Here is a 25,540-nt window from a genome sequence, read left to right as displayed (position 1 = left end):
GTGGTTTAATTTCATTGTGTCATGGCTTAATTTATTTGTGATGTGGTTTAATTTCATTGTGTTGTGGTTTAATTTCATTGTGTTGTGGCTTAATTTATTTGTGATGTGGTTTAATTTCATTGTGTTGTGGCTTAATTTATTTGTGTTGTGGTTTAATTTCATTGTGTTGTGGCTTAATTTATTTGTGTTGTGGTTTAATTTCATTGTGTTGTGGCTTAATTTATTTGTGATGTGGTTTAATTTCATTGTGTTGTGGCTTAATTTATTTGTGTTGTGGTTTAATTTCATTGTGTTGTGGCTTAATTTATTTGTGATGTGGTTTAATTTCATTGTGTTGTGGCTTAATTTATTTGTGTTGTGGTTTAATTTATTTGTATTGTGGCTTAATTTATTTGTGTCGTGGTTTAATTAATTTGTGTTGTGGTTTAATTTTGTTGTGTTTTGGTTTAATTTCGTTGTGTTGTGGCTTAATTTATTTGTGATGTGACTTAATTTATTTGTGTTGTGGCTTCATTTATTTGTGTTGTGCTTAATTTATTTGTGTTGTGTCTTAATTTAGTTGTGATGTGGTTTAATTTATTTGTGTTTTGGTTTAATTCATTTGTGTTGTGGCTTCATTTATTTGTGATGTGACTTAATTTATTTGTGTTTTGGCTTAATTTATTTGTGTTGTGGCTTCATTTATTTGTGTTGTGGCTTCATTTATTTGTGATGTGACTTCATTTATTTGTGTTGTGGCTTAATTTAGTTGTGATGTGGTTTCATTTATTTGTGTTGTGGCTTCATTTATTTGTGTTGTGGCTTAATTTATTTGTGATGTGACTTAATTTATTTGTGTTTTGGCTTAATTTATTTGTGTTGTGGCTTCATTTATTTGTGTTGTGGCTTCATTTATTTGTGATGTGACTTAATTTAGTTGTGATGTGGTTTCATTTATTTGTGTTGTGGCTTCATTTATTTGTGTTGTGGCTTAATTTAGTTGTGATGTGGTTTCATTTATTTGTGTTGTGGCTTCATTTATTTGTGTTGTGGCTTCATTTATTTGTGTTATGGCTTAATTTAGTTGTAATGTGGTTTAATTTATTTGTGTTGTGGCTTCATTTATTTGTGATGTGACTTCATTTATTTATGTTGTGGCTTAATTTAGTTGTAATGTGGTTTAATTCATTTGTGTTGTGGCTTCATTTATTTGTGTTGTGAATTAACTTCGTTGTCTTGTGAGTTAATTTTGTTGTGTTGTAGCTTGATTTCTTTGTGTTGTGGCTTAATTTCTTTGTGTTATTAACTTTTGTTTGCTTTGTAAATTTTGTTGTGTTGTGCACCCCTGGGCCACCGAAGGTTACTGAGTTAAGCACCACAAAAACAGCAATTCAAATCACACTACAGGATTCAATTACATAAATTGTATCATTACAAATAACAGTCATATTGTTTGTTGTTTCTTGTTTTAAGTTTGCAGGATATGAGTGATAAATAAATGTTTATTCATGTGTGTACAAAATTAATCATATAATTTTTTTTTTTAAATGTACCATATATTAATTACATCATATACTTAATATGTAAAATTACCTTATAATTTAATAGATCATATGTTGCTGTTGTAACATGTGGCCTTAATGGTATTTTATTAAAAATACAATTATTTCTGTTTCATTGTAGAAAACTAAATCTCTTTTTGTTTCAGAAACGTTTGGTGAGAAGATGAACAGCAAGCAGGAGAGACATCTGTTGGCCTGCCACAGGGAATATTGTGTCTGAGACAGGAAAATGTATTACAATAAATGTTTCATTCAGTGTGATTTATGAGATGTCTGAGGACAGTGGCCTGGATGTTACAGTCTCAGTGATGTCAGAGAAGCTTTTCTGCAGACTGTAGAATATATATATATAAAGAATAGCATAAAAAAAGAAACAAATCACACAGACTACTAATGAAATCACACAATTCTTAATTAGTGAGGTAATAAGTAATGTACAAGTCTCATTTTCCAGCAGCTTAAAGTTTCGAAGGTCCAAAATGGTATTTGGCTGACTTAAAGAGATGGTTCACTCAAATATTAACATTCTCTCATCATTAACTCACCCTCACACCATCCCAGACACAAAAAGCACATGTAGAGGTGTCAAACTCAGTTCCTGGAGGGCCACTGCTCTGCAGAGTTAGTTCCAGCCCTGCTCCAAAATGCCTCCTTGTAATCTTCAAGCGCTCTTGAAGACCCTGATTAGCTGCTTCGGGTGTTTAATTAGGGTTGGAGCTAAACTCTGCTGGACTGTGGCCCTCCAGGAACCGAGTTTGACACCCAAGCATAAAAGTAATCCATTCGACTCCAGTGGTTTTAATCCATGACTTCTGAAGCAATATGATAGGTGTGGTTGAGAAACAGATCAATATTTAAGTCCTTTATTACTATAAATTCTCCTCCCTGCCCAGTAGGTGGCGATATGCATGAAACGAATCGCTAAAAACAAAAGACGAATGTGAAAGTGTAGATTTATAGTAAAAAAAAAAAAAAAAAGACTTAAATATTCATCTGTTTCTCATCCACGTCAATCATATCTCTTCTGAAGACATGGATTTAACAACTGGAGTCCTATGGATTACTTTTATGTGATTTGTGATTCTTCAAAGTTAAAGCCATCATTCATTTTCATTGTATGGATCTAAAATCTGTTTTGCTTTCTGCAGACAAAAGAAAGTCATACACAGCTGGGATGGCATGAGGGTGAGTAAATGAGAGATTTCTTTGTTTTTTTTGGTTGAACTATACCTTTAAATTTTTTAGATGATGTATATGGCACCAAGAAACATTCTTACCTAAGATGGGTTGCAAAAACAGCCAAATTGTTTTAAGGAAGAGAAAATCTGCTTATCACAGGCCGTATAAACTCTGACCCACCTCAGTGTTTAGTATCAGAAGTGGTTCTGATGTGACTTGCAAGTTTCGAGCCTGTGATAGTTTGCAAATGTGATTCCTTTTGTTACGTCACCAAGGGGTAGGACGCAACAAAGTAAAGGGAGGTGTGCTCCCCGCACAACCGTCAAACTAAAAAACCATTTACAAGATCATAGATCCGATATTTGTTTTTATTGGAAGTAGATACAGTATTAAAGATGTAAAAAAAATATGCAGCAGGTATTTGGGCTTCAGGGTGACCCCTGGCCCAAAATAACAAACTAAACAACCTAGAAAGAAAAGGAGAAAATAACCACCTTTCCGTGTTATATGTGACACATTAGATTCAGCTTCTGTGCCACCTTTGCAGAATAAAGATGTCTTAATTTCATGAACTTTTCCAAATTCAAAATGGCACTTCATTTGGATTCAATTTGTGCATGAACTTGAATTAATGACACACAACACACTTTTTAAACATTGTTGTTATTGGCAAACATCAGACATTTGAACAAGAAAGAGCACAATCATTTAGTTAGAAGTCTCAAAACGAGACAAAAAGGGCAATGTACAAAGTGTAGCTGAACAAACAAACTCTATTCTGCTATTCCTAGACAGCAAAAGATCTGGTGATTATGTATGATGAAACTATTAACAGTAACAATAATACTTTAACTTCAATATATCATCATCTTGCAGATCCACTTAAAAGGACAATATTGAAAGTTGAATGTTGGTAGCTTGTAGCAGTCTATGGCACCATGGCTAATAGTTGTAGTGTAGTAGTTAGCTAATCTCCCAAAGAACAATTCATGTCACGGTCTTGTGAAAATATTCTCCTCTACAAATATAAAAATATTTGGGAACTATTCCTTGAAGTTGCCTTCATTTAGAACAATCAATTGCAAGTTTTCCACACAAGTCAATTGGCACTTTTGAACATTTCATAGACAGCTCCACACAGGACCCATAACTTATGGGATAAAAATAGACACATGGTTTTCTTTTTACACAGTGCTTATTTAATCCTGGTCACTTTCAACAACACACACACTTGTTTATGAGCCTCGTTTAGTGGGCTTTGTTATAAAAGTCGCCTTTAAAGGGAAGTATTGGGTCATGGTTAAAAACAACAGCTAAAATGCAGATATAGATTTGTAATTCTTCAACAGTCCCTTTAGTACGGTTTGGACTTAATTTAGGAACAAACATTTCACTCTGTAGTAACATAAATGAAATGACTGAAAAATGTGGTCCATTTTCAATAAAGAGCTCTGAATAAATATACTCTCTTTCATTCTTTGAAATGGAAACTGAAAACTCTTTGTCCATATCTCAAAACTCAAGCACATTAATATTATTGATAATGTAAACAATATGACTTTCTCAAGAAAACTTCTTCAATTACAGCCTGAATGTTTTACATACTTTCATTAAGAACAATCTAATCTGTATTTCTGATATTCTTCAGTTTATATACCTACAACATTTCTGGGTAAACAATTCTTTATTGTTTGAATAGGTCTGGTTCTTCTCATTCAACATTCATTTCTGTACTCTAATCAGTTTTGCGCTGACTGCTGGCTTTGTAAATAAAGGATTTAACATGCTGATATGTGGCTGTCTTAAACATCTTCAGGACTTTGAGCTGCCAAATATTTATTGTTTAGTGAGGCCTGATGCACAGATATGTACAGCTATGGAGACCACTGCAAAATTATCAGTTTCTACAATTTATAGGTATGTGTTTGAGTAAAATGAACATTTTTGTTTTATTCTATAAAGTACTGACAACAATTCTCCCACATTCAAAATAAAAATACTGTAATTTAGAGCATTTATTTGCAGAAAAGGACAACTGGTCAAAATAACAAAAGATGCAGTGTTTTCAGACCTTGAATAATGCAAAGAAAACAAGTTCATATTCATTTTTAAACAACACAATACTAATGTTTTAACTTGGGAAGAGTTCAGAAATCAATATTTGGTGGAATAACCCTGATTTTCAATCACAACTTTCTTGCATCTTGGCATGCTCCCTACCAGTCTTTCACATTGCTGTTGGGTGACTTTATGCCACTCCTGGTGCAAAAATTCAAGCAGCTCAGCTTTGTTTGATGGCTTGTAGCCATCCATCTTCCTCTTGATCACATTCCAGAGGTTTTCAATGGGGTTCAGGTCTGGAGATTGGGCTGGCTATGACAGGGTCTTGATCCGGTGGTCCTCCATCCACACCTTGATTGATCTGGCTGTGTGACATGGAGCATTGTCCTGCTGGAAAAACCAATCCTCAGAGTTGGGGAACATTGTCAGAGCAGAAGGAAGCAAGTTTTCTTCCAGGATAACCTTGTACGTGGCTTGATTCATGCGTCCTTCACAAAGACGAATCTGCCTGATTCCAGCCTTGTTGGAGCACCCCCAGATCATCACCGATCCTCCACCTGGTCATCTAATGGTTAGACGGAGACTAGAAGAGACCTTCAAGCCACAGTGTCTCACATCTAATGTGAAATTTGGTGGAGGATCGGTGATGATCTGGGGGTGCTTCAGCAAGGCTGGAATCGGGCAGATTCGTCTTTGTGAAGGACACATGAATCAAGCCACGTACAAGGTTATCCTGGAAGACAACTTGCTTCCTTCTGCTCTGACAATGTTCCCCAACTCTGAGGATTGGTTTTTCCAGCAGGACAATGCTCCATGCCACACAGCCAGGTCAATCAAGGTGTGGATGAATGACCACCAGATCAAGACCCTGTCATGGCCAGCCCAATCTCCAGACCTGAACCTCCTTGAAAACCTCTGGAATGTGATCAAGAGGAAGATGTATGGCCACAAGCCATCAAACCAAGCTGAGCTGCTTTAATTTTTGCACCAGAAGTGGCATAAAGTCACCCAACAGCAATGTGAAAGACTGGTAGAGAGCATGCCAAGACGCATGAAAGCTGTGATTGAAAATCAGGGTTATTCCACCAAATAATGATTTCTGAAATCTTTCTAAGTTAAAACATTAGTATTTTGTTGTTTAAAAATGAATATGAACTTGTTTTCTTTGCATTATTCGAGGTCTGAAAACACTGCATCTTTTTTGTTATTCTGACCAGTTGTCATTTTCTGCAAATAAATGCTCTAAATTACAGTATTTTTATTTGGAAGAAATGTTGTCAGTACTTTATAGAATAAAACAAAAATGTTAATTTTACTCAAACACATACCTATAAATAGTAAATCCAGAGAAACTGATATTTTTGCATTGGTCTCTTAATTTTTTCCAGAGCTGTATTAGTTCAACAGAAAGTCTCTTGCAGTATACTACACATCCGTGACTATGAAAGCACCATGAGAAGTGATGTGAGGTTAGCGGATGAGAGATGTCAGCCCTGCAGGTCAAACGTCCTCAGACACTGGCTTGAGCAGCAGTATGCTACAAAACTCACAGTGGTTCTGTTTACACAAGAGTAAAAAGAGAGCGAGTGAGAAAAACTGTAAGTATGCTTTTAATGAGAGACGTCAAGAGAGGGAAAATAAAACACAAATTAATAACAAATGACTGATTATCAAAAACACAGAGGTGGAGAGCAACCTACTGCACAACTTTTCTATGGTTAGTGAACCACTAAAACCCCTTTTCAACTAGCTTACTGTAAGAGAATGATAAAAGAATGTTAATTAACTTTCATATCAGCTGAGATCTCAATATATTAACATTAAAATTTGTGCATGTAAAGAGACATTGTTTTACTTCCACAAAAATATGTGTTCCTATTAGGCAGCTCCATGCAGTGATATTGAAATAGTCTGGGTTTTCTGGTATGCTTTCACAAATACACACACAATGGCTAACTTGTTGACCCCAAGAGTGAAAAGGAAGAATGTAAAAGGAGGAAAACAAGGCAAATAGAACAAAATTCTCTAACATTTTCTTCAATCTTAAAGGGTTAGTTCAACAAAAAAAGAACATTATCTCATCATTTACTCGCCCTCATGCCATCCCAGATGTGTAAGACTTTCTTTCTTCTGCAGAACACAAACAAAGATTTTTAGAAGATTATTTTAGCTCTGTAGGTCCATACAATGCATGCGGATGGTGATCAGCACTTTAAGCTCCAAAATGCACAATCATAGTAAAAGTAATCCATACGACTCCAGTAGTTAAATTAATGTTTTCTAAAGTGATATTATAGCTTTGGGGGAGAAACAGATCAATATTTAAGTCCTTTTCACTATAATTGTTTACTTCTGGTCGCTCTCCAATGTGCGTCCATGAGGGGATCCAGTTCATGCTGCCGTAAGAGCGGCAGCTCGATTTGTTTACAAGAGAACACGGTTCACAAACTTCATTGGTTTTGCTTTAATTTGAACATGCCAGCACACTTACGTCTCGTAGTGAACTGGATCCCCTCATGGACACCCTTTGTAGAGCGATTGGAAGTAACAATTATAGTGAAAAGGACTTGAATATTGATCTGTTTCTCACCCAAAGCGATCATATTGCTTTAGAAGATATTAATCTAACCACTGGAGTCTTTTAAGGATTATTTATGGACAATGGATTACTTTTACTACGATTGTCTGTGCTTTTTGGAGCTTTAAAGTGCTGATCACCATTCACTTGCATTGTGAGGACCTACAGAGCTGACATATTCATCTGAAAATCTTCATTTGTTTTCTGCAGAGGAAAGAACATCATACATATCTGGGATGGCATGAGGGTGAGTAAATGAGGAGACAATTTTTCTTTTTGAGTGAATTATCCCTTTAAACGAATGGCAGCTGCCATTTGTGCGAGACTGTAATGAGTGTGTTATTGTATGCTGTGATTTCAGGGTCAGAATGAGCCACTTTCTATCTTTTCTTATTGTCTTTTTCTCTCTTTGTCACTTACAAACACACACGCTCTTCCAACACAACATTCATCTCCAAACAGCAGGTGAACACTCCATTAGATCTCTTAATGCATGTGAAGTAGCTGAGAGCTGCAGCTGAGCAGGCTGATTGGGTTATGCTGGGAGATGCTGATACCAAAGCACAGTGTTGCGTTACAGATGGGGCATAACAGGCAGTGGAGTAAACACAGCTCGTTTCCACACGCTCAACATTTCAACCAATCAAATGAGAAGGAAGATGAGCAGATAAAGGAAGTGAGGTGGATTAGAGAAAACAGGCATGGAAAAGAGAGAGTGAGTGAGAGAGTCTGTAAATGAAGGGATGAACAAATGAATAAGAGCCTAAATGAATACGTGTATGACTGAGTGAGTTAATGAGTGAATAAGAGAAAACCACAGGACGACTGAATGAATAAGTGAATATGAGAAAGAGAGAGAGGGAAAATGAATGAATGAGTGAAGTGAGTGAGAGTTAGTAAAAGAGAATGAAAAAGTGAGAGAGTGAAATAATGAATGAATGAATGAAGGCGTGAATGTGTTAGTAAATACTAGTGAGAAAAAAGTGAATGACTACATTTGTGAGTGAGTGAGTGAGTGAATGAGTGAGTGAATGATTAAGCGAGTGAAGAAATTAATGACAGATTAAGTGAGAAAATGAATGAATAAATAAATGAGTGAAAAGGTGAATAAGGGAGTGCAGTTAGAGTGAAGGAATGAGTACATGAGAAAGTGAATGAATGAGCGAGTGAAAGGATGAATTATGAAGTGAATAGTGAGGGAGTGAAAGAATGAGTGAGAAAGTGAATTAATGAGAATGTAGGAATGAACCAGTGAGGGAGTGAATAAATGAGCATGGAAGTAAATGAATTAGGCAATGAATGAGAATAATGACAGAGCATAAATGAGTGAGAGTGAAGGAATAAATGAGTGAGGGAGTGAATGAGTGTGGGAATGAATGAATGGGTGAAGGAGAAAGTGAATGAATGTGTGGAAGGGTGAATGAATGAGGGAATGAATAAATTAGTGAAAGAGAAAGTGAAAGTTAATGAATGAGACAATGAGTAAAAGGGTGAATGAGGGAGTGAGTAGTGAGGGAGTAAATGAATAAATGAGAAAGTAAATGAATGAGAGTGAGAGAATGAATCAGTGAGGAAGTGAATGAGTAAGTGAATAGTTAATTAATGAGAGAAAGTCAATGAGTGAGAGTGAAGGAAAATAATCTGTGAAGGAGTGAATGTATGAATGAGAGTAAAAAAATGAGCGAGGGAGGGAATTAATAAATGAGTGAATGAATGAGTGAAAGAATGAACGAGTGAGGGAGTAAATGGTAAAGGAATAATCAAATGAGGGCATGAATGTGTGACTTTGAACAGTGAGTGGAAAAGTGAATGAGTGTGTTTGTGAGTGAGTGAATGATTAAGTGAGTAAGTGAGTGAAGGAATGAAGGAGCGATTGAGAAAAGTAATGAGAGGGTAAAAAGGTGAGTAGTGAGGGAGTGAATAAATGAATGAGTGAGGGAGAAAGTGAATGTGTGAGGGAATAAATGAATTGGGCAATGAATACATGACTGAGTGAGAAAGTGAATGAATGAATGAGGCAATGAGCAAGTGAAAGGGTGAATTAGGGAGTGAGTAGTGAGGGAGTGAATTAATAAATTATAAAGTAAATTAATGAGTGAGAGCGAGCAAGAGAATGAATCAGTGAGGGAGTAAATAAATGAGTGAAATAGTGAATGAATGAGTGAGGAAGTTAAGGAAGGATTGAGCTAGGAAGAAACTGAATGAACGAGTGGAAGTGAAGTAATTAATCAGTGAGGGAGTGAATAAATGAATGAGTGAGAGAGTAGGAATGAATGAGTGGGGGAATGAATGGATGGTGAGAGAGAAAGTAAATGAATGGGTGAGGGGTGAATAAATGAATGAATAAGGGAATTAATGAATGAGTGAGGGAGTAAATGAATAATGGAATGAATGAATGAATGTGTGAGGGAGTGAATTAATGAGGTAATGAACACATGATTGAATGAGTGAGAGAAAGTGAATGAATGAATAAGTGAAGGACTGAATGAGTGAGGGAGTGAATGATTGATGGAATTAATGTATGGGTGAGAGAAAGTAAATGAATAAGAGTTAATGAATGAGTGAGTGAGAGAATGTGACAGGTAGAGAGGGAAACAGAGCGAAGTGAAAGTAAACAAGGGCTTCAGAGTGAGTTTTTCGACATGCGAAAGAAATTAGAAAAATAAACATAAACAAGATGACGTTTTTGGTACATGAGCATGTAAATGACAGCATGAGTTAATCAATCTTAGTCAAGAGAGTAGGCAGCAAAGAGATGAAGAGGCAGAGTAAATGTGTGATATGATACAAGAGCATGCTCAGAGCAGTACCTCTTGTGCACTCCAGCGAGTGCGGTCTCTCTGAGAGGGAAGAGTTTGGGGTAGACGATGGTGAACATAGGCTGACTGCAGCGGTGACAGTGACCCAGAGGCCACTGGACCACATCCAGCAGACTCTTAGGCAACAGGAACTGCACATCTGCATGAAAAACCAAAGAACAATGATCATGAAGAGCTCAGACAAAGATCTTGGTGAGAGTTAAAACCCTTCAAGGGTTCATCCATGAGCTATTACTATTGGGCCCTTGAGCAAGACACTTAACTTTAGGTTACTCCGGGGAGATTGTCCCTTTAATATGTCTACTGCAAATCTCTTGGGCAAAAACCTAAGCTAAATGATAAAATAGTAATAACTATAATAATAATAATAATTTATTACCCATGCTCATAAACCTAGTGAACTTTTCAGCATTGAATGAAAACACTAATCAACATTTCCCTTAACACAATCCACCATCGTGAATGCATTTTCGGAAGAACACATGGAAAGCTGTCTTAGAATCTGGCCAAAATAAGATATTTTAGAAGGCTGAATAGCCTTCGTGTGAAGGAGTACACCTATTATACTTTAAAATGCACTGGAGGCAGCTCACAGGCTTTTGTAACAGAGCCTAAATCTTAGGCACTAGCACCATGTAACCCGATACATTGTTGTAGGTTTGTTTGAGACTCTTACCTGTACTGGTTCTGTTATGGGCCGCATGCAGGACTCTGCACGCCAGCTCTTCCAGAGGTAATACACAGTCAGTCTCGGAGCATATGGCCTTCACTTCAGAGGGGAGAGGAACGGTCACATCTCCCAGAGTCAAAGAGAGCTGCTTCACGTCAGAGATCTCAGTTGCTAGACCGCATCTGTGCACAAGCATTTTTGTTTGAGGCATACAGCAGCAAATAAATGAGATATCATTGAGCAAAACCATATTATCTGCTTTAAATGCAGTGTTATATCTTAGAATTAACCAGTGCATTATCATTATTTATGGACAAAAATTCTGACCACACGCACATACAAGTCTACACGCACAGTGAGTGTATTAACATTATGTTCTACGTGTGTGGTCATGTAAACACACTAATCAGCTTTCCTTTATTTGTGTAAGATCATTAACGGCGTAAGAATAAACCGATCAACACGGGTAGATTTTTGCCCATTACGCCAATTTCGTGTTGCATGCAAATACCATAACTGGCATTCTTACCGGCTCATCCAATGTACACGCATGTTGAGCGCATGCCTCTTCACGGCTGGACGTCAAATGTGGGGAATAACGCGATTATTTCAAATGTCATGATTTTTGGTAGTTATCAGCGTATTGGTGTGCATGAAAATGAGCTCATTGTGTGCCTTTTGCTCCATTGTTTGAATTAGCTACCGGCTAATATCTTGTAAAAACTAACCAAACTGTGACTGGTCATTTATCATGTCAGCTAGACAACCCCTTCCTCTTTAAGGATCTTAGATTGATTAAAATGGCAATAATCAAAAGTGAGGCTTATGCTTCATGTTTTCAATTTTTAAACTTTGGATTCTGGAGTCTGATAGCACATTACAACAAGAAGAAAGAACTCACCCACTGCAGCCAATGACTTTGTTATAAAGATACGACGGGAGACCCTTCAGGTGAGCGTTGTTGTCCACAAAGACAAACTGCAACTCCATGGAGCGCCCCATATCTGACAGAAACAAATGATTCTTCAGTATATGTTCCCATGATTAAAGATGCCCCCATGATCTCAATACCCTCAATGTCATTCAAATCCTGCCCAACATAAATGTCAGATAATTCCCCTGGAATGCCCCTCTGATGTCTCAATGCTGCCATAAACATTATCCATGTGCCCACTTATGTTATGTGGTGTAACAATCTGAAGTTGACATGAAGTTGACATGCACATCTGTCTGAAGGAATACAACATGCTCCTCAACTTTACAACATATGATTGTCTCAAATAATTACAAACCCAGCTCCTAACTCCTCCTACTCCAAACATAGATCCCCAAATTCAAACCCTAAATATTAACCCCAACCAGGGTCATTTTGACCATCAGGAAAGACAACAAATTAATAATAAATAAAAAATACCCAATAAAAAAAAACAAATCCCCTTTCAAATATACTACTAGTGTACAATAAAAAATAAAAAATGGCCCTGATTCATTCCTGAGAAACAGAAAGGAGTTTTTGCACTCTGGAGTTCCTGAAAAACAGATATGTTATATGAATACTAGTTAACAGAATATGGCTTCTGTTAACTTTACAACCATAATTTTATTCTTTCTTTCAAACGAGAATAAAGAATAAAGAATGTGTGTGTGTGTCTGCTCACCCAGAGGCAGTGAGGTCAGGCAGTTGGCGGCCATGGAGAGCTCATTGAGGTCAGGCAGCAGGCAGAGCTGGCGAGGAAGGCAGTGCAGGAGGTTGCGGTCTGCCGTCAGGCACTGCAGGGACAGACACCTGTGCAGACGCTCTGGCAGAGTCCTCAGGAAGTTCATGGAAACATCGAGAGTCTCCAGCTCTCTCAGATCTCCCAGCTCTACCAGCACAAGCAAGTCATTTTTAAAAAAAGAACCATGATTACATACGTGACATACAGTATGTATGGGTGAGGCTTTGAAACACAATAAAACTATCCATGCTAGTTAAATCATGTTAGAAAGTGTCTGAACAAGGCATTGTAAAACACTTGAACATGTTTTGAACACTTTCTGTACGATAAATTAAAGCCAGTCTCAGCTTCAGACGAAACGTTAACCAATTTACATGGAAAAGCTCAATAAAAGAAAGACAAAAGATGACTTTGCTCAAGTGTTTTGGAACAAAGTGTTTTAAAGAGTGTCAAAGGGCTTAGTAAGGGTTGTAACAATTCATTCGTTTTCTCGATGCATCGATTAGTAATCCTGCCGATTCATATGCATCCATCTTGAAATATGATTTTTGAATCAAGAATCGTTAGTGTTTGTCAAAAATCGATTTAGACCGTTAAAATACGAATGAATCGTGATTCAGTAAATTAGATACAATATTTTAGAATATATAAATATTTATTAGTTTCAGTACATGTGATTTAAATGAGACATGTGTGGCTTCATTCTATAGCACATCCCAAAAACTGCCCTCGTAATGAATTATTATTAGTTGATGTTGATGGAATTTTTGGGGTAAGACGTATACATTCTCAGACTTAAGAATTTGTAGGCTATTAATTAAATTAATATATTGACATTTTGACAAATGAATAAGACACAGTTTACGTTTTAAATTGATAGAAAAATGATGCCCTCATAAAAGTCAAAAATGCCCCTGAAAATCAAATACATGGGGCAAATATTGACCATAAATGTAAAAGTAAATTTTTGACACTGGAACACCATTGAAATAAAGTGATTTAATTGTGAGGTCAATTATAAAGCCACCATTTTCTATACGATAAAATATTGCCATTTTACTGGTATCATTGTTTAGTTGGGGACTTGGTGTGCAGAAAACTTTTAAATTGAAGTCATCAATACGATTGCTTTTCTCTTTTCTTTGAAACTGAATGTAGTCAGATCATGTTACTTTAATGTTGTAATATTTGGATTCGTTTATTGATTCAGGGTCCCCACAGTCATAGAAAACCTGGAAATATCTGGGAATTTTAAAATTGTGGTTTCAAAGCCTGGAAAAGTAATTCAAATTAATAAATACTTTTATAGTGAAAAATGGAATATGGAATTCTTTTCTAGCTACGTTCAGCTCAGAAATATTTTATTGGCACATTGTACTCTTGTACTATTATTGTATTCCAAGTAACCTGTATGTACATGTATTTAATGTGTTTTCTTTCGAGTTACTTTTGGTGAAATAAGCAATCTTAAGTAGTTTTTCTTACTTAAGATACATTAGGGGAAGTATTCAAAGGTGCTGTAAGCATTTGTTTTCATGGAAAGTTATGCAGAAAATGTTCCAACTCCCTGAAAGATATTCATGAAATAAGTGTCATAAGATATCTTACCTGTCTCTGTGACAGCACTAGACGCAAATAAAAATGTGTCCGTGGGCCACGGACAATGACGCTTTCAACCTGTCAATCATTTTGCGCGTTCTCATAGTATTGTAGTTGCAGCGAATTATTGAGGCTTACTGCCATTTTTAAGCCATGTTGTTCATAGCAGTTGTCTGTTGAGGGCACTATTTTGCTGCTGTTGTTTTAAACAACCATTTCTGCACGATGTCGGTCTCAATAAAGCTCATTGGTTATCTTTGGGGTGTGGGGTTTTGGAAAGAGGGGGCATGGCTAATTCAACGACTCAGTCTCGTGGAAGCAGAACAGCTGAAATCGCTTACAGCACCTTTAAAGAAAACTATAAATGCATTTTAAAAAAAATTTCTTGTGAACTGAATCATTTTGAATTTGCAAAAATCGTTTTTAAATCGAACTGAATAAATTGTATAAAACCCTTTGAATCGTGAATCGAATCAATTCGCTTTCAACCCAAAGATTCACACCGCTAGGCTTATTTACTAGAAAACTCCCCAGAGTTCACAATTCACTATTTCAGTTTAAATACATTACGCTCCTTCCATTTTAGATCAGTTTACCTTCATGGGTAGAAGGGTTTAAAGTTTCAGAGTAAAGACAGCAGAGTTATCTGGCTTCCTGCTCCTTTTTTGAGATCAATTCACCCAAAACTTTAACAGAACTCGCTTGCAGTAAGATTCTGTGAGTTCCAAGCATTTGTACGTTTCTGTGTATCATTAAAAATTGTTTTAGTTACAGTTTTTCAAATTAAGCATGTTGAAAGGCAACACAGTGAGCTTAAGAGGAAAATATATAACCAAGAGAGGTTAAAGGCTTGTGTTCTCATTTAGAAGCCAGGCTTACAAAAAAATCAAAGTCTTGGCTAAATGAAGTTCACCAATTGCATTGTCTACTGAAGTTTAAATGCTCCTGGTGATGTTGTTTCCTCATACTTAGCTGGTGAGCAAAGAAAGATGCTGTCAAAACTTGAAAGTGAATGTACCAGGAACTACTGTATATTCTGATGTGTTTGGTTCTATATTATATACAGATGTGTGTCAGCGTTCTCAATCCCAAACATCATCAAATCAGTTTGTTCTCCATTTACTTTTGATTATCTGCACAATATCTGGCTCCTGCACAAATTCACAATATGTGAGGAATCACATATTTTTTTCAAGGAAAAAAATGTCTCTCATTGAATGGAAGGAATCTCACCCACTCGCTTCTCTTCCATAGTCTCTGCACCCCTTCCCTCCACTAACCATTTCTCTTCACTTGACTTAATGAAGCTACAAATGCTCTTTGCTCAACTTTAAATTCTTGTCTTAATAGTGTCTGTCCTCTTTCCTCCAGGCCAGCACATGCCACACCCTCCAGCCCCTGGCTGTCAGAGACACTTCGTGTTCACTGAACCGAGCTGAGGGCTGTGGAGAGAAAGTGGCACAAGTCAAAATACCCTGCTGACCTGTGTAAGTATCAAATTACTTCTCTTTTTCTGCTAGAGCTTCTGCTGCTAAAATTGATTATTACTAGAACAAGATCAGTAACACTTCAGATTCCCATAAACTCTTCAACTTTCTCATCTCTTCTCTATCCTCCTCCACCACATCCTACTACTCTGACTGCTGATGACTTTGCCATGTTTTTTACTGACAAGTTAGTGAGCATCAGCAGCCAGTTCTCTACACCTAACACCCACAGCTACTCTCTTCCAACATCCATTCCTGTTTTCCTCTTTCTCTCCTCTCTCTGAGACTGAGGTCTTCAAAGAGCTTTTTTCTAACCATCCTACCACCTGTCCACTTGACCCTGTCCCCTCCCATCTTATGCAAGATGCCGATCTAACCCATACTCACACACATTATCAACGCATCTCTCACAACTGGAAACTTTCCCAATACATTCAAGGAGGCAGTAACCCCACTGTTTAAAAAACTAACACATAACCCCACAGTAGTCAACAACTACAGACCAGTCTCTCTACTACCCTTACTGTCTAAAACTACTGAGAGGGTTTGTGGCGGTGGGGGCATGGACGAGCATTCGTCCGGAGAGAGAGAAAGTGGTAAGGGTGCACACTCCTGAGCGCTATAATGTCTAACACCTGTTTCTGATAGCAGTAAGCACTGGGGAGAGCGATGACACAATGAGGCGGCGGGACAAACCCCCGCTATCGTGGAGCTGGCTTCGGCGGCAGGATTCCACACCTCCGGGGTACTGGGATGGGCTGCAGTGAAGGGACACAGGGGGAGGGGAGAGAGAGAGAGAGAGAGAGAGAGAGAGAGTGGGAGGGCTCTTCCGCCCTCTGATATGCCGACATATGGTCTTCCGCCACTTGGACGGCCTCCTCCAGTGACGCCGGGCAGTGGCGCTGGACCCACTCTGCCATTCCTTTTGGGAGACGACGGATAAGTTGCTCCAGCACCACGAGATGTAATATTGATGACTCCCTCGGCATCGCGGTCCTCAGCCAGCAGCCACTTCCAGCAGGCGTCCCGGAGCTGTTGAGTGAAGGCAAACGGGTGGCTGCGACCATCCGTCTTCATCAACCGGAAGAGTTGTCGGTATTTCTCCGGGCTGTGACCGACCCACTGCAGGATGGTCTTCCTCAGATCATCATACACCAGGAGACTTGCCACCGGTAGTTGTTTTGCCGCGAGTTGAGCTACCCCAGACAACAATGGGATGAGTCTGGCCACCCACTGGGGATGCAGCCAGGCCCAGATCTTGGCCGTCCTTTCGAAAAGATCTAGGAAGGCTTCGGGATAATCTTCTGCCCCCATCATCATAAGGGCAACCGGGGGCATGGGGGCTGCTGGGTCCGGGGTCACGGCCGGGGTTTTGTCCTGGTGTAGTAGGCTCCGGATCACGTGCCGGTCCTCTGCTTGAGCTTGGAGTACCTCCGGAATCGGCGATCCTGGTCCTGGCGTAGTTCAAGCAGGGCCTGATGTTGTGCATGTTTAAATTCTTGCCTTAATAGTGTCTGTCCTCTTTCCTCCAGGCCAGCACAGGGCCACTGCTATGCAGATGATACGCAGCTCTACCTGTCATTCCAGCCTGATGACCCTACTGTCTCAGCTCGTATCTCTGCCTGCCTCTCGGACATTTTGGCCTGGATGAAGGAACGACACCTTCAGCTCAACCTTGTCAAGACAGAACTCCTTGTGATCCCAGCCAACCCATCTGTTGACCACAACCTCACTATTCAACTTGGTTCAACTACACTAACACCAACCAGAACAGCCCGGAACCTGGGAGTGGTAGTAGATGACCAGCTTAATTTCACTGCACACATCTCATCAACTGCCTGGTCTTGCAGATTCTGGTCTTGCTTTACAACATCAGAAAAATCAAACCTTTCCTGTCGGAGTTTGCTACACAGCTTCTGGTCCAAGTTCTGGTCATTTCAAGGAGATCAGTAGTTACAGAAATCCTCAAATCAGCCCGTCTGGCACAACAATCATCCATGCGATTATCTAATAAACCAATCCTGTGGCAGCAGTGCAATGCATAAAATAATGCAGATACGGGTCAGGAGCTTCAGTTAATGTTCACATTCAACCATCAGAATGATGAAAAAATGTGATCTCAGTGATTTCGACCATGGCATGATTGTTGGTGCCAGATGGGCTGGTTTGAGTATTTCTGTAGCTGCTGATCTCCTGGGATTTCCATACACAACAGTCTCTAGAATTTACTCTGAATGGTGCCAAAAACAAAAAAACATCCAGTGAGCGGCAGTTCTGTGGATGGAAATGCCTTGTTGATGAGAGAGGTCAACAGAGAATGGTCAGACTGGTTCGAACTGACAAAGTCTATGGTAACTCAGATAACTGCACTGTACAATTGTGGTGAGAAGAATAGCATGTCAGAATGCTATTCTGAGATGTGGGTTGCCGCTGTTTTGGGGTCACGAGGGGGGCCTACACAATATTAGGCAGGCGGTTTTAATGTTGCGGCTGATCGGTGTATGTGGTGAACAAAAGCAAAGTCTCAGAGTATAATTTATTTACCAAAAAATCGAGTATATAACTAACAAGGAGAGTACCTGCACTTTTTTTCTTTTACTTCAAGCATTGCATGGATAAAACCACATCACATATACAAAATATATATGTTTGTGTTCTGCAGAAGAAAGAAAATCATACAGCTTTGAGACGGCATAAGGGTTATTTGTAAATGATGAGAGAATTATAATTTTTGGGTAAAAAAATAAAGGTTAGGTAATTGTCATTTCGAAAACTGTAAGACAACATTTAAAAGAAGTTCTCTCGTTTTCAGAAATGCACTTACAATAGAAGTCTATGGGACAATCGTTGTACATTTTGTTTCACAAAATGTTGTGTTTTTTACAATCTCTGGCATGAGTTGAAATTATTTTCTGTAGTGGAGCAGTGGTGGAGCAACAAAACAAAATACATAAATTTGTCAATTATTGGATCTTTTTCTGCATAGACTATTTATCACAATATTCGGTAGTAGTCCAATACATGCTCTACTTATTAATTTAGAGAGTAATGCTAGATGAAAGGCTAAAACATGATTGCATGATTCACCTTGTGGGAGAAATTTCAGCTGATTGTTGGCCAATCGCAGGTGTCGTAATGAGCGCAGTTGACCAATCTCTGGGCAGATGACTTGCAGAGCATTGTCACTCAGGTCCAGTGACTGCAGCTTCACCAGGTTGCCAATAGCTGCATTAACATGAAGACAAGAATGTCATCCTTCTAAATCAACCTCCTAAATAATCTACCTGAAATAAAAAAGTCTCAATGTGTAATTATGTTAAAATTACCTTGAGGAATAATAGCAATATTGTTCGAGTGCAGGTATCTGAATGAAAAAGATAGATTGTGCGATTAAGTTGAATAATAATGTTTATTTATTTATTTAAATCAGAAGTTAAAAAAAAAAAAAAAAAAACAGTGATTCTACCAAGCTCTTTACAGTCATACAGTGGCTTCAAAACGTATTTGGACATTTAAGCCAAACTTAAAAATGTCTGAATGTCGATGCATTAGACAACAAAATATCAAACTAACTGGCAGATCTGCAAACAAATGATGCTAGGCCTTTTCCTAGAAATAACTTCACTTTTGCCCCTTTCTTTTTTTTTTTTTTTTTTACAATGACTTGTTTTTTTTGTTTTTTTTAGTGGATGAATAAGGTCAGATCCCCGCAAGTTCACACTAGCAGAGAAACCACAGATGTAGTTCATCACATCCACTATGAACATGTTTCACGACATTTGACAGTGTCCAAATACTTTTTTTTTTGTATTCATTTTGAAAAGTATATCTATTGTTTTATCATTTAAAACCTGTATTTTATCTTTCTTAAATATAAATAACACCCATTTCTGAGTGTGGCTTAAGTTTCCAAAAATCTTTTGGGGCCACTGTACATAAAAAGTAGCTCATTTCAACATGGGGCATGTTGGTTAAAAAGAGATTACAACTAAAATCAGAGGGCCCTCTATTGGACAACAGCAATATTACAGTTGATCATTAAACCCAGAGCATATCTACAAACATTGACATCATGAACAATTAAAATTATTAAATTTAGAAATAAAAATAAACAATTAACATATATTAAAATAATTAATAAATTTATTCATGAAAAATGACATTATTAAATGTAAAATTATAAAATTGAAGTTATTCAATTTAAAATAAACAACTCACAATGTATTCATAAACTATGACATTTTTACATTTAAAATTAAACAATTACATTATTTTAAAATAAATATTAAAGTTATTCATGAACAAATAAAATATTATATTATTAAATAAAAAAAACAAATAAATTATTAGAACATCAACATTAAATGTATTCATGGACAACTGAAATAATACATTAAAAAAAATTAATTCAATTATTTTAAAATCAATATTAAATATATTCATGAACAATTACATTATTAAATTTAAAATAAAAACAAATAAATTATTATAATATCAACATTATATTTATTCATGGACAATAAAATTACTAAATTTAAAAATGAAAAATAAACAGCTAAATTATTTTAAAATCAATATTAAAGTTATTAATGAACAAATAAATTAATAAATTTGAAATTTAAAAATAAAAAATTCCATTATTTTAAAATGAAAATGAAAGTTATTCATGAACAATTAAATTAATAAATTAAAATTATAAATAAACAATTACATTATTTTAAAATCAATATTAAAGTTATCATGAACAATTAAATATATATATATATATATATATATAAACAAACAATTAAATTATTACAAAATCAACAAAGTTATTCTATACAATATACACTTTCAACACTTAAATTTGTGAGGAGTGTAACAAAGATAAATACTCACAATTCAATCAGGTTAGGAAGTTTCTGGGCAAGATTCTCAGGCTGTCAAGAAGAGAGCAGAATTAGGGTAAGTCAATTATTTACTGTTCCTACATGGAGTCTAAGCTCAGGTGGAAACCATTAGCATTGTGAGTGAGATCTCACCAGTGTTGTGAGCGAGTTTCTCTTCATGTAGAGTCTCTCTAAGAACTGCAGACCTTCATCTTTAAGAAGCTCGACAGGGAAATTGTTGAGGTTTCTATAGTTCAGGAAAAGATTCTTGTGCCGCTCTTGTTTGGCCATAAAGATCGTTTCATGGAGCTCTGAGGCCATGGCTGCGAGAGATATCTTTTGCTGATAGAGTTTTTCCTCTCTCAGCTTCTAATCTCCAGAACCTAAAAGATTTTTAATTTTTTTTTTTAATGTAGACTATTTTTTTTCCCATATTTTTATGGGTGATGGTGAACCTCACAAAATTATGTCTGGGTCATATTTCACCCCAAAATCAATTGAAAGAAATAAGATTATATTTTGCATGAAGCCTATTATTCGGACCATTAAGATTTTAGATAATTCCCCCATACCCAAGATTTAGACTGGGTACTTAAATGTTTTTAGGAAAGTCCTCCTAAAGTGTAAAAATGTGTTGCCGAGATTCATGGCATCTGATTCTAACCACATCTTCCTTGTTTTCCATTTAGATAAAAATGTCAAGTGTCTCAGTGGTAACAGCACTGTATCATGAAGATAAAAGGTCAAAAAATATGTAGAGAACATTTTTGTTGCCGTCATAAAAATAAGAAGTATAAGTCTATATAGTCTTTGAACATTAGCTGGTTGATGCAATAAGGCTTGCAATGGTCATTATTTTGAGAGTCCATCATTACCACACCCCAAACAACAACAACAACAACAACACATGAAGCTGCTCATTAACTAATATTGACTTCTAGTATGAAAACATTGTAATGACAGATCAAGCACTATAGGAGTAATGCATGCAATGCATGAAACAGAGATGTGTATCCACTAATAGCTCAAACCAGTTCACTGTACTGTCAGTCTGTTAAAAAACATACATGTAAATATAAACTGAAGTGGTGACAGTATTAATCTGATCATAACTGGTGGGCATCTCTCAAACTATTGCTTTCGAGACTAGACTGTGTGGACTGATTTAAGCAATACAGTGCGCGACAAATGTTTAGCATGCATGAATTACAACTTACATCACATCCCCGTTTAGCAATAAGAAATCGCTCTCGCGAAAATCCCTGGTGTTGTTTATGTACAGCGCTTCTGCTTCTTCTTCTGCTTCTTCGTCGTCGTTTAATGACGGTTGGCAAACCAGCAAAAGGTGCATTTCTGCCACCTACTGATCTGGAGTATGAAGCCTTGAAATTGGAAGAGGATATATATATATATATATATATATATATATATATATATATATATATATATATATATATATATATATATATATATATAGGTCATAGTTCATGACTAAAAGAGGCAATATAAATAATGAATGTAATAACTTTACATATCTTTAAATATAGTGATTTATATGTTCTTTTCTATTGAGCGGCACATGTCCCCCAGTCTAACCCTCAAAACTGCACTTAGAAATTAAACAACTAAATATTTTTTCATATTTTTAAAACACTTCATCCTAATGTACCTTTTCAAGTCCTATCTAAATTTAGCTGACAGGAGTTTTTCTGCCATTTAATTTTTTTTTTTAAGAATTTATTTATATAGAAAAGATGTTGTCCCCCATTTTTTTGTCGATACCGAAACGCAAACAAAAAAGTCTCTCTGGATTGATGCAACATTAGCCACAACCCAAACCATGTGACCAGGAAGACTCATAAGGCCTTCTTCCCTCCTGGAGCACATGGTGAGTAGATGTTCTTTAACATTTTGAAATAAATTTGTTGTAAAGTCAGAAAACCTGGATGTGTTTTTAAAAAGTGTCATTACCAAACTTCTTGTTACGCTTATAAAAACAAGATGTAATGTTTGAAAAAAATTATATGTGTTTTTTGTGACTTTATTCTGTTAAAAGCATTGATGTCCAGCATTCTGTTTTGCTCACATTTTAAGATAAAGGCAAGTTATTGTAGAATTGTCAAACCCGAAACAGTCAATACCGAAACACTTTTTGTCAGTACCGAACAAGCAATGCTGTTTTGGTATTGACATATTTGTTTTGGTAGTGAAATTCAGTTGTTAATTTTATGTATAATAATTCATAACATTTATATATGTAAATTTTTACTGATTGATACAGACAGAGAAACACAAGAGACATGCAAATATGCCAAAAAGTACAGCTGAGCACCTGCGCAAATATAGGCAGAGGATCAGGGATGACCCCATAAGATACCAGCAATACCTACAAAAAGATCGAGAAAGAAATTTAAGGCGCAATCAAGAGGGTAAATTTAAATACATAAAGGACTTGACTGAAAGGGAAAAGAGATACACTCGTGCGAAATGGAGAGCAAGTCAAAAACAGCATAGGTCACGGATGAAAGTACAGAAAGAGCTAGAGACCTTCTGTAGGGAAACAACTCCACCTGGTACATCATGTGAGGGTCAACGTACACCAGACCACAACATACCAGAACAGAGAAGGGCCAGAAGAAGGAGTCAGAATGCAAGGAAAATGAAACTGTTAGAGAGGGAGTTACAGTCCATGAAAAGAAGAGTTTTCAGATACAAGAAGAGATTACAAAGAATGAAGCCAGAGCAGTCAGTTAGTGAATCCCAAAAACCAAAACACAAAGACAACTGAAAAATATCAAAGTTCCCCATCATGTCAGGAAGTCTATCCTGTTGCACAATACACTCATTGACCATTTGAAACACAAGTATAGCTCTAAAAGCTTTAAAATCAAACATGTGTATGGTAGAGTCTTCTCAACTAAGATGCTGAAGAAGTACAGGAGAACAAGTAGGCATTTCACATCACCACTATAAGAAAAACTCAAAAAACACAAACCTTTCATTCGTATCAAGGAGAGGGTTGAATCTCAGTACAAAAGAAATGATGAGCACAGTGAGGATCTTGTCGAGGAGTTGAGATGACAATAGCTAGCTGTCTTCAGGGAAGAAACTATCATGCGTTTCGGGAAAAAAAAAAAAAGCAGAAAAGATATCTCTGAATCTATGCAAAATCTCCACTAAATGTTGATTTTGGAGATGCCCCAATTTAAGATTTCATAATCCTATTTCTGTAGATTGAGACCATTCTGGATTGTGTGTCCAAACATTAACAACAGGGACACCTGCTTATGCAAAGTGCATGAAAATGCTCAATTTAAGGCAGACAGACTAAAGCAGCTTGGCATCATCAGCACTAATAACTTGTTGAATGTGGCAGAGAGCTTGTGTTGTGATAAAAGCAGAAAACCTGCATGTACCAAGAGTGTGTGTCATGTAAAAACCGGCCCCTCCCTTTCATGTCAAGCACTTTGGGAGAATGAATGGATCACAAAACGAGAAAACTATGAATAGGAGAAGGATGGACAGAAAGAAAAGATCACAGTGTCAAAAACAGTCAAGTAAAGAATTGAGGGCACAGCTGAAGAGCTTTTGAAAATATTTGAAAAAGACATGAAATCAAAAGTTTCAAACATCTCTTTAATATTCAGCATCAGTATACGAACCTGCAAGCACTGAAACGTTCCCTGAGAGACAATGAAGCCATTCTGCACGTTGACTATGCTGAAAACTGGCAATGTAAGTATGCTTCAGAGGTGCATCAAATACACTTTGGAGCATCCCACAGACAGACAACACTGCACAATTGTGTTGTATACACTACAAAGGGTACAGTATCATTCTGTTCCATCTCTCCCTCAATGAAGCATGACTCCACCGCTATTTGGGCAGAGCTAAAACCTGTTCTCCAATATCTCAAAGAGTAGCATTCAAGTGTGCAAAAGCTGTTCTTCATTAGTGATGGTCCAACAATGCAGTATCGAGGAAAGAAAAACTTTCACCTTTTGTCAACATTTCCATTTCAGATGGGTTTCACTGTAGTTAACTGGAGTTTTCTGGAGGCAGGGCATGGGAAGGGTCCTGCTGATGGTGTCGGAGCAACTATAAAGAGATCAGTCGATTTTTTTGGTGGCTAAGGGCATTGACCTCCCCAATGCTAAAATCCTCTTTGAAACATTTCTGTCCCTGACAAAAATAAATCTGTTCTATGTAGAGGAGAAGGAGATTCAGGAAGTATCTTCTCTAATTCCTAATGATCTTCCATCAGTGAAAGGCATTCTGGGCATACATCAGGTTATCAGCATTACACATGGCACAATAAAAAACCGTGAGCTTAGCTGTTTCTGCCAACGGGAGAACTCCTGTCCTTGCCTTCCGTCAGTAACCATGAGAATGAAATTATCAAATTCTCATGAGGAGCAAATCAGAACATCACAAGGAAATGCCCTAGAGAGTAATGACACAAGCAACAAAACTGAAGAGACATTGTCACCACTTGAAGATGTCACCGACAACCTGGTGGGAAAGTGGTGCCTTTTGCAATATGACAATGACTTTTAACCAGGAACAATTGAAGATGTGGAGGAAGGAGCTTTAGAGGTTAAAACCATGCACAAAGTTGGCAAAAACCAATACTTCTGGCCAAAGATGGAGGACAAGATATGGTACACAGTAGACAAAGTCCTGACCTTAATCCCTCCACCTCAAAAATGTGACAAAAAGGCATGTACAAATCAACCCAAAACTGTTTGATGTTGTCTGCAAGATGTGGAATATAGAATAGAGTGAAGAAATGGTCACAAACGGTAATGAAAATGTTTTCATTTCCAGTTTTAATGTTGAAATGCATTGATAAACATTACTATTAATCTTGTCGTAATTTTTGTTGGTTTTTCTGATCATTCTAATATTGTTTGTTAAATGAGGACTACAAGACTAAAAACTAGATTGGTTCCACAGTATTGTTGACAGTTCTGAATATCAGCATCAAACAGACCTATTGTGTCTCAGCACAAGACTGTTC

General features: G+C 37.1%; 1 protein-coding gene across 1 annotated transcript; it reads right to left on the bottom strand.

Annotated features, from left to right (window-relative positions):
- Positions 1–6,048: 6,048 nt before the first annotated feature.
- Positions 6,049–23,719, bottom strand: LOC127444874 (leucine-rich repeat-containing protein 28-like). The gene is made up of 11 exons (XM_051704477.1): positions 23,516–23,719; positions 21,738–21,902; positions 20,674–20,903; positions 20,531–20,571; positions 18,979–19,016; positions 18,740–18,877; positions 12,507–12,713; positions 11,750–11,852; positions 10,855–11,030; positions 10,170–10,317; positions 6,049–6,338 (listed from the first exon to the last, which is right to left on the bottom strand). The coding sequence occupies exons 3-11, from the start codon at positions 20,839–20,841 to the stop codon at positions 6,269–6,271; spliced, it is 1,089 nt and encodes a 362-aa protein (XP_051560437.1). The 5' UTR covers positions 20,842–20,903; positions 21,738–21,902; positions 23,516–23,719; the 3' UTR covers positions 6,049–6,268.
- Positions 23,720–25,540: the final 1,821 nt, after the last annotated feature.

The sequence above is a fragment of the Myxocyprinus asiaticus genome, chromosome 1, assembly GCF_019703515.2.
Source record: "Myxocyprinus asiaticus isolate MX2 ecotype Aquarium Trade chromosome 1, UBuf_Myxa_2, whole genome shotgun sequence".
NCBI classification, from domain to species: Eukaryota; Metazoa; Chordata; class Actinopteri; order Cypriniformes; family Catostomidae; genus Myxocyprinus; species Myxocyprinus asiaticus.
The sequence above is the reverse complement of the archived record's forward strand: the minus strand, read 5'-3'. Positions and strand labels throughout refer to the sequence as shown.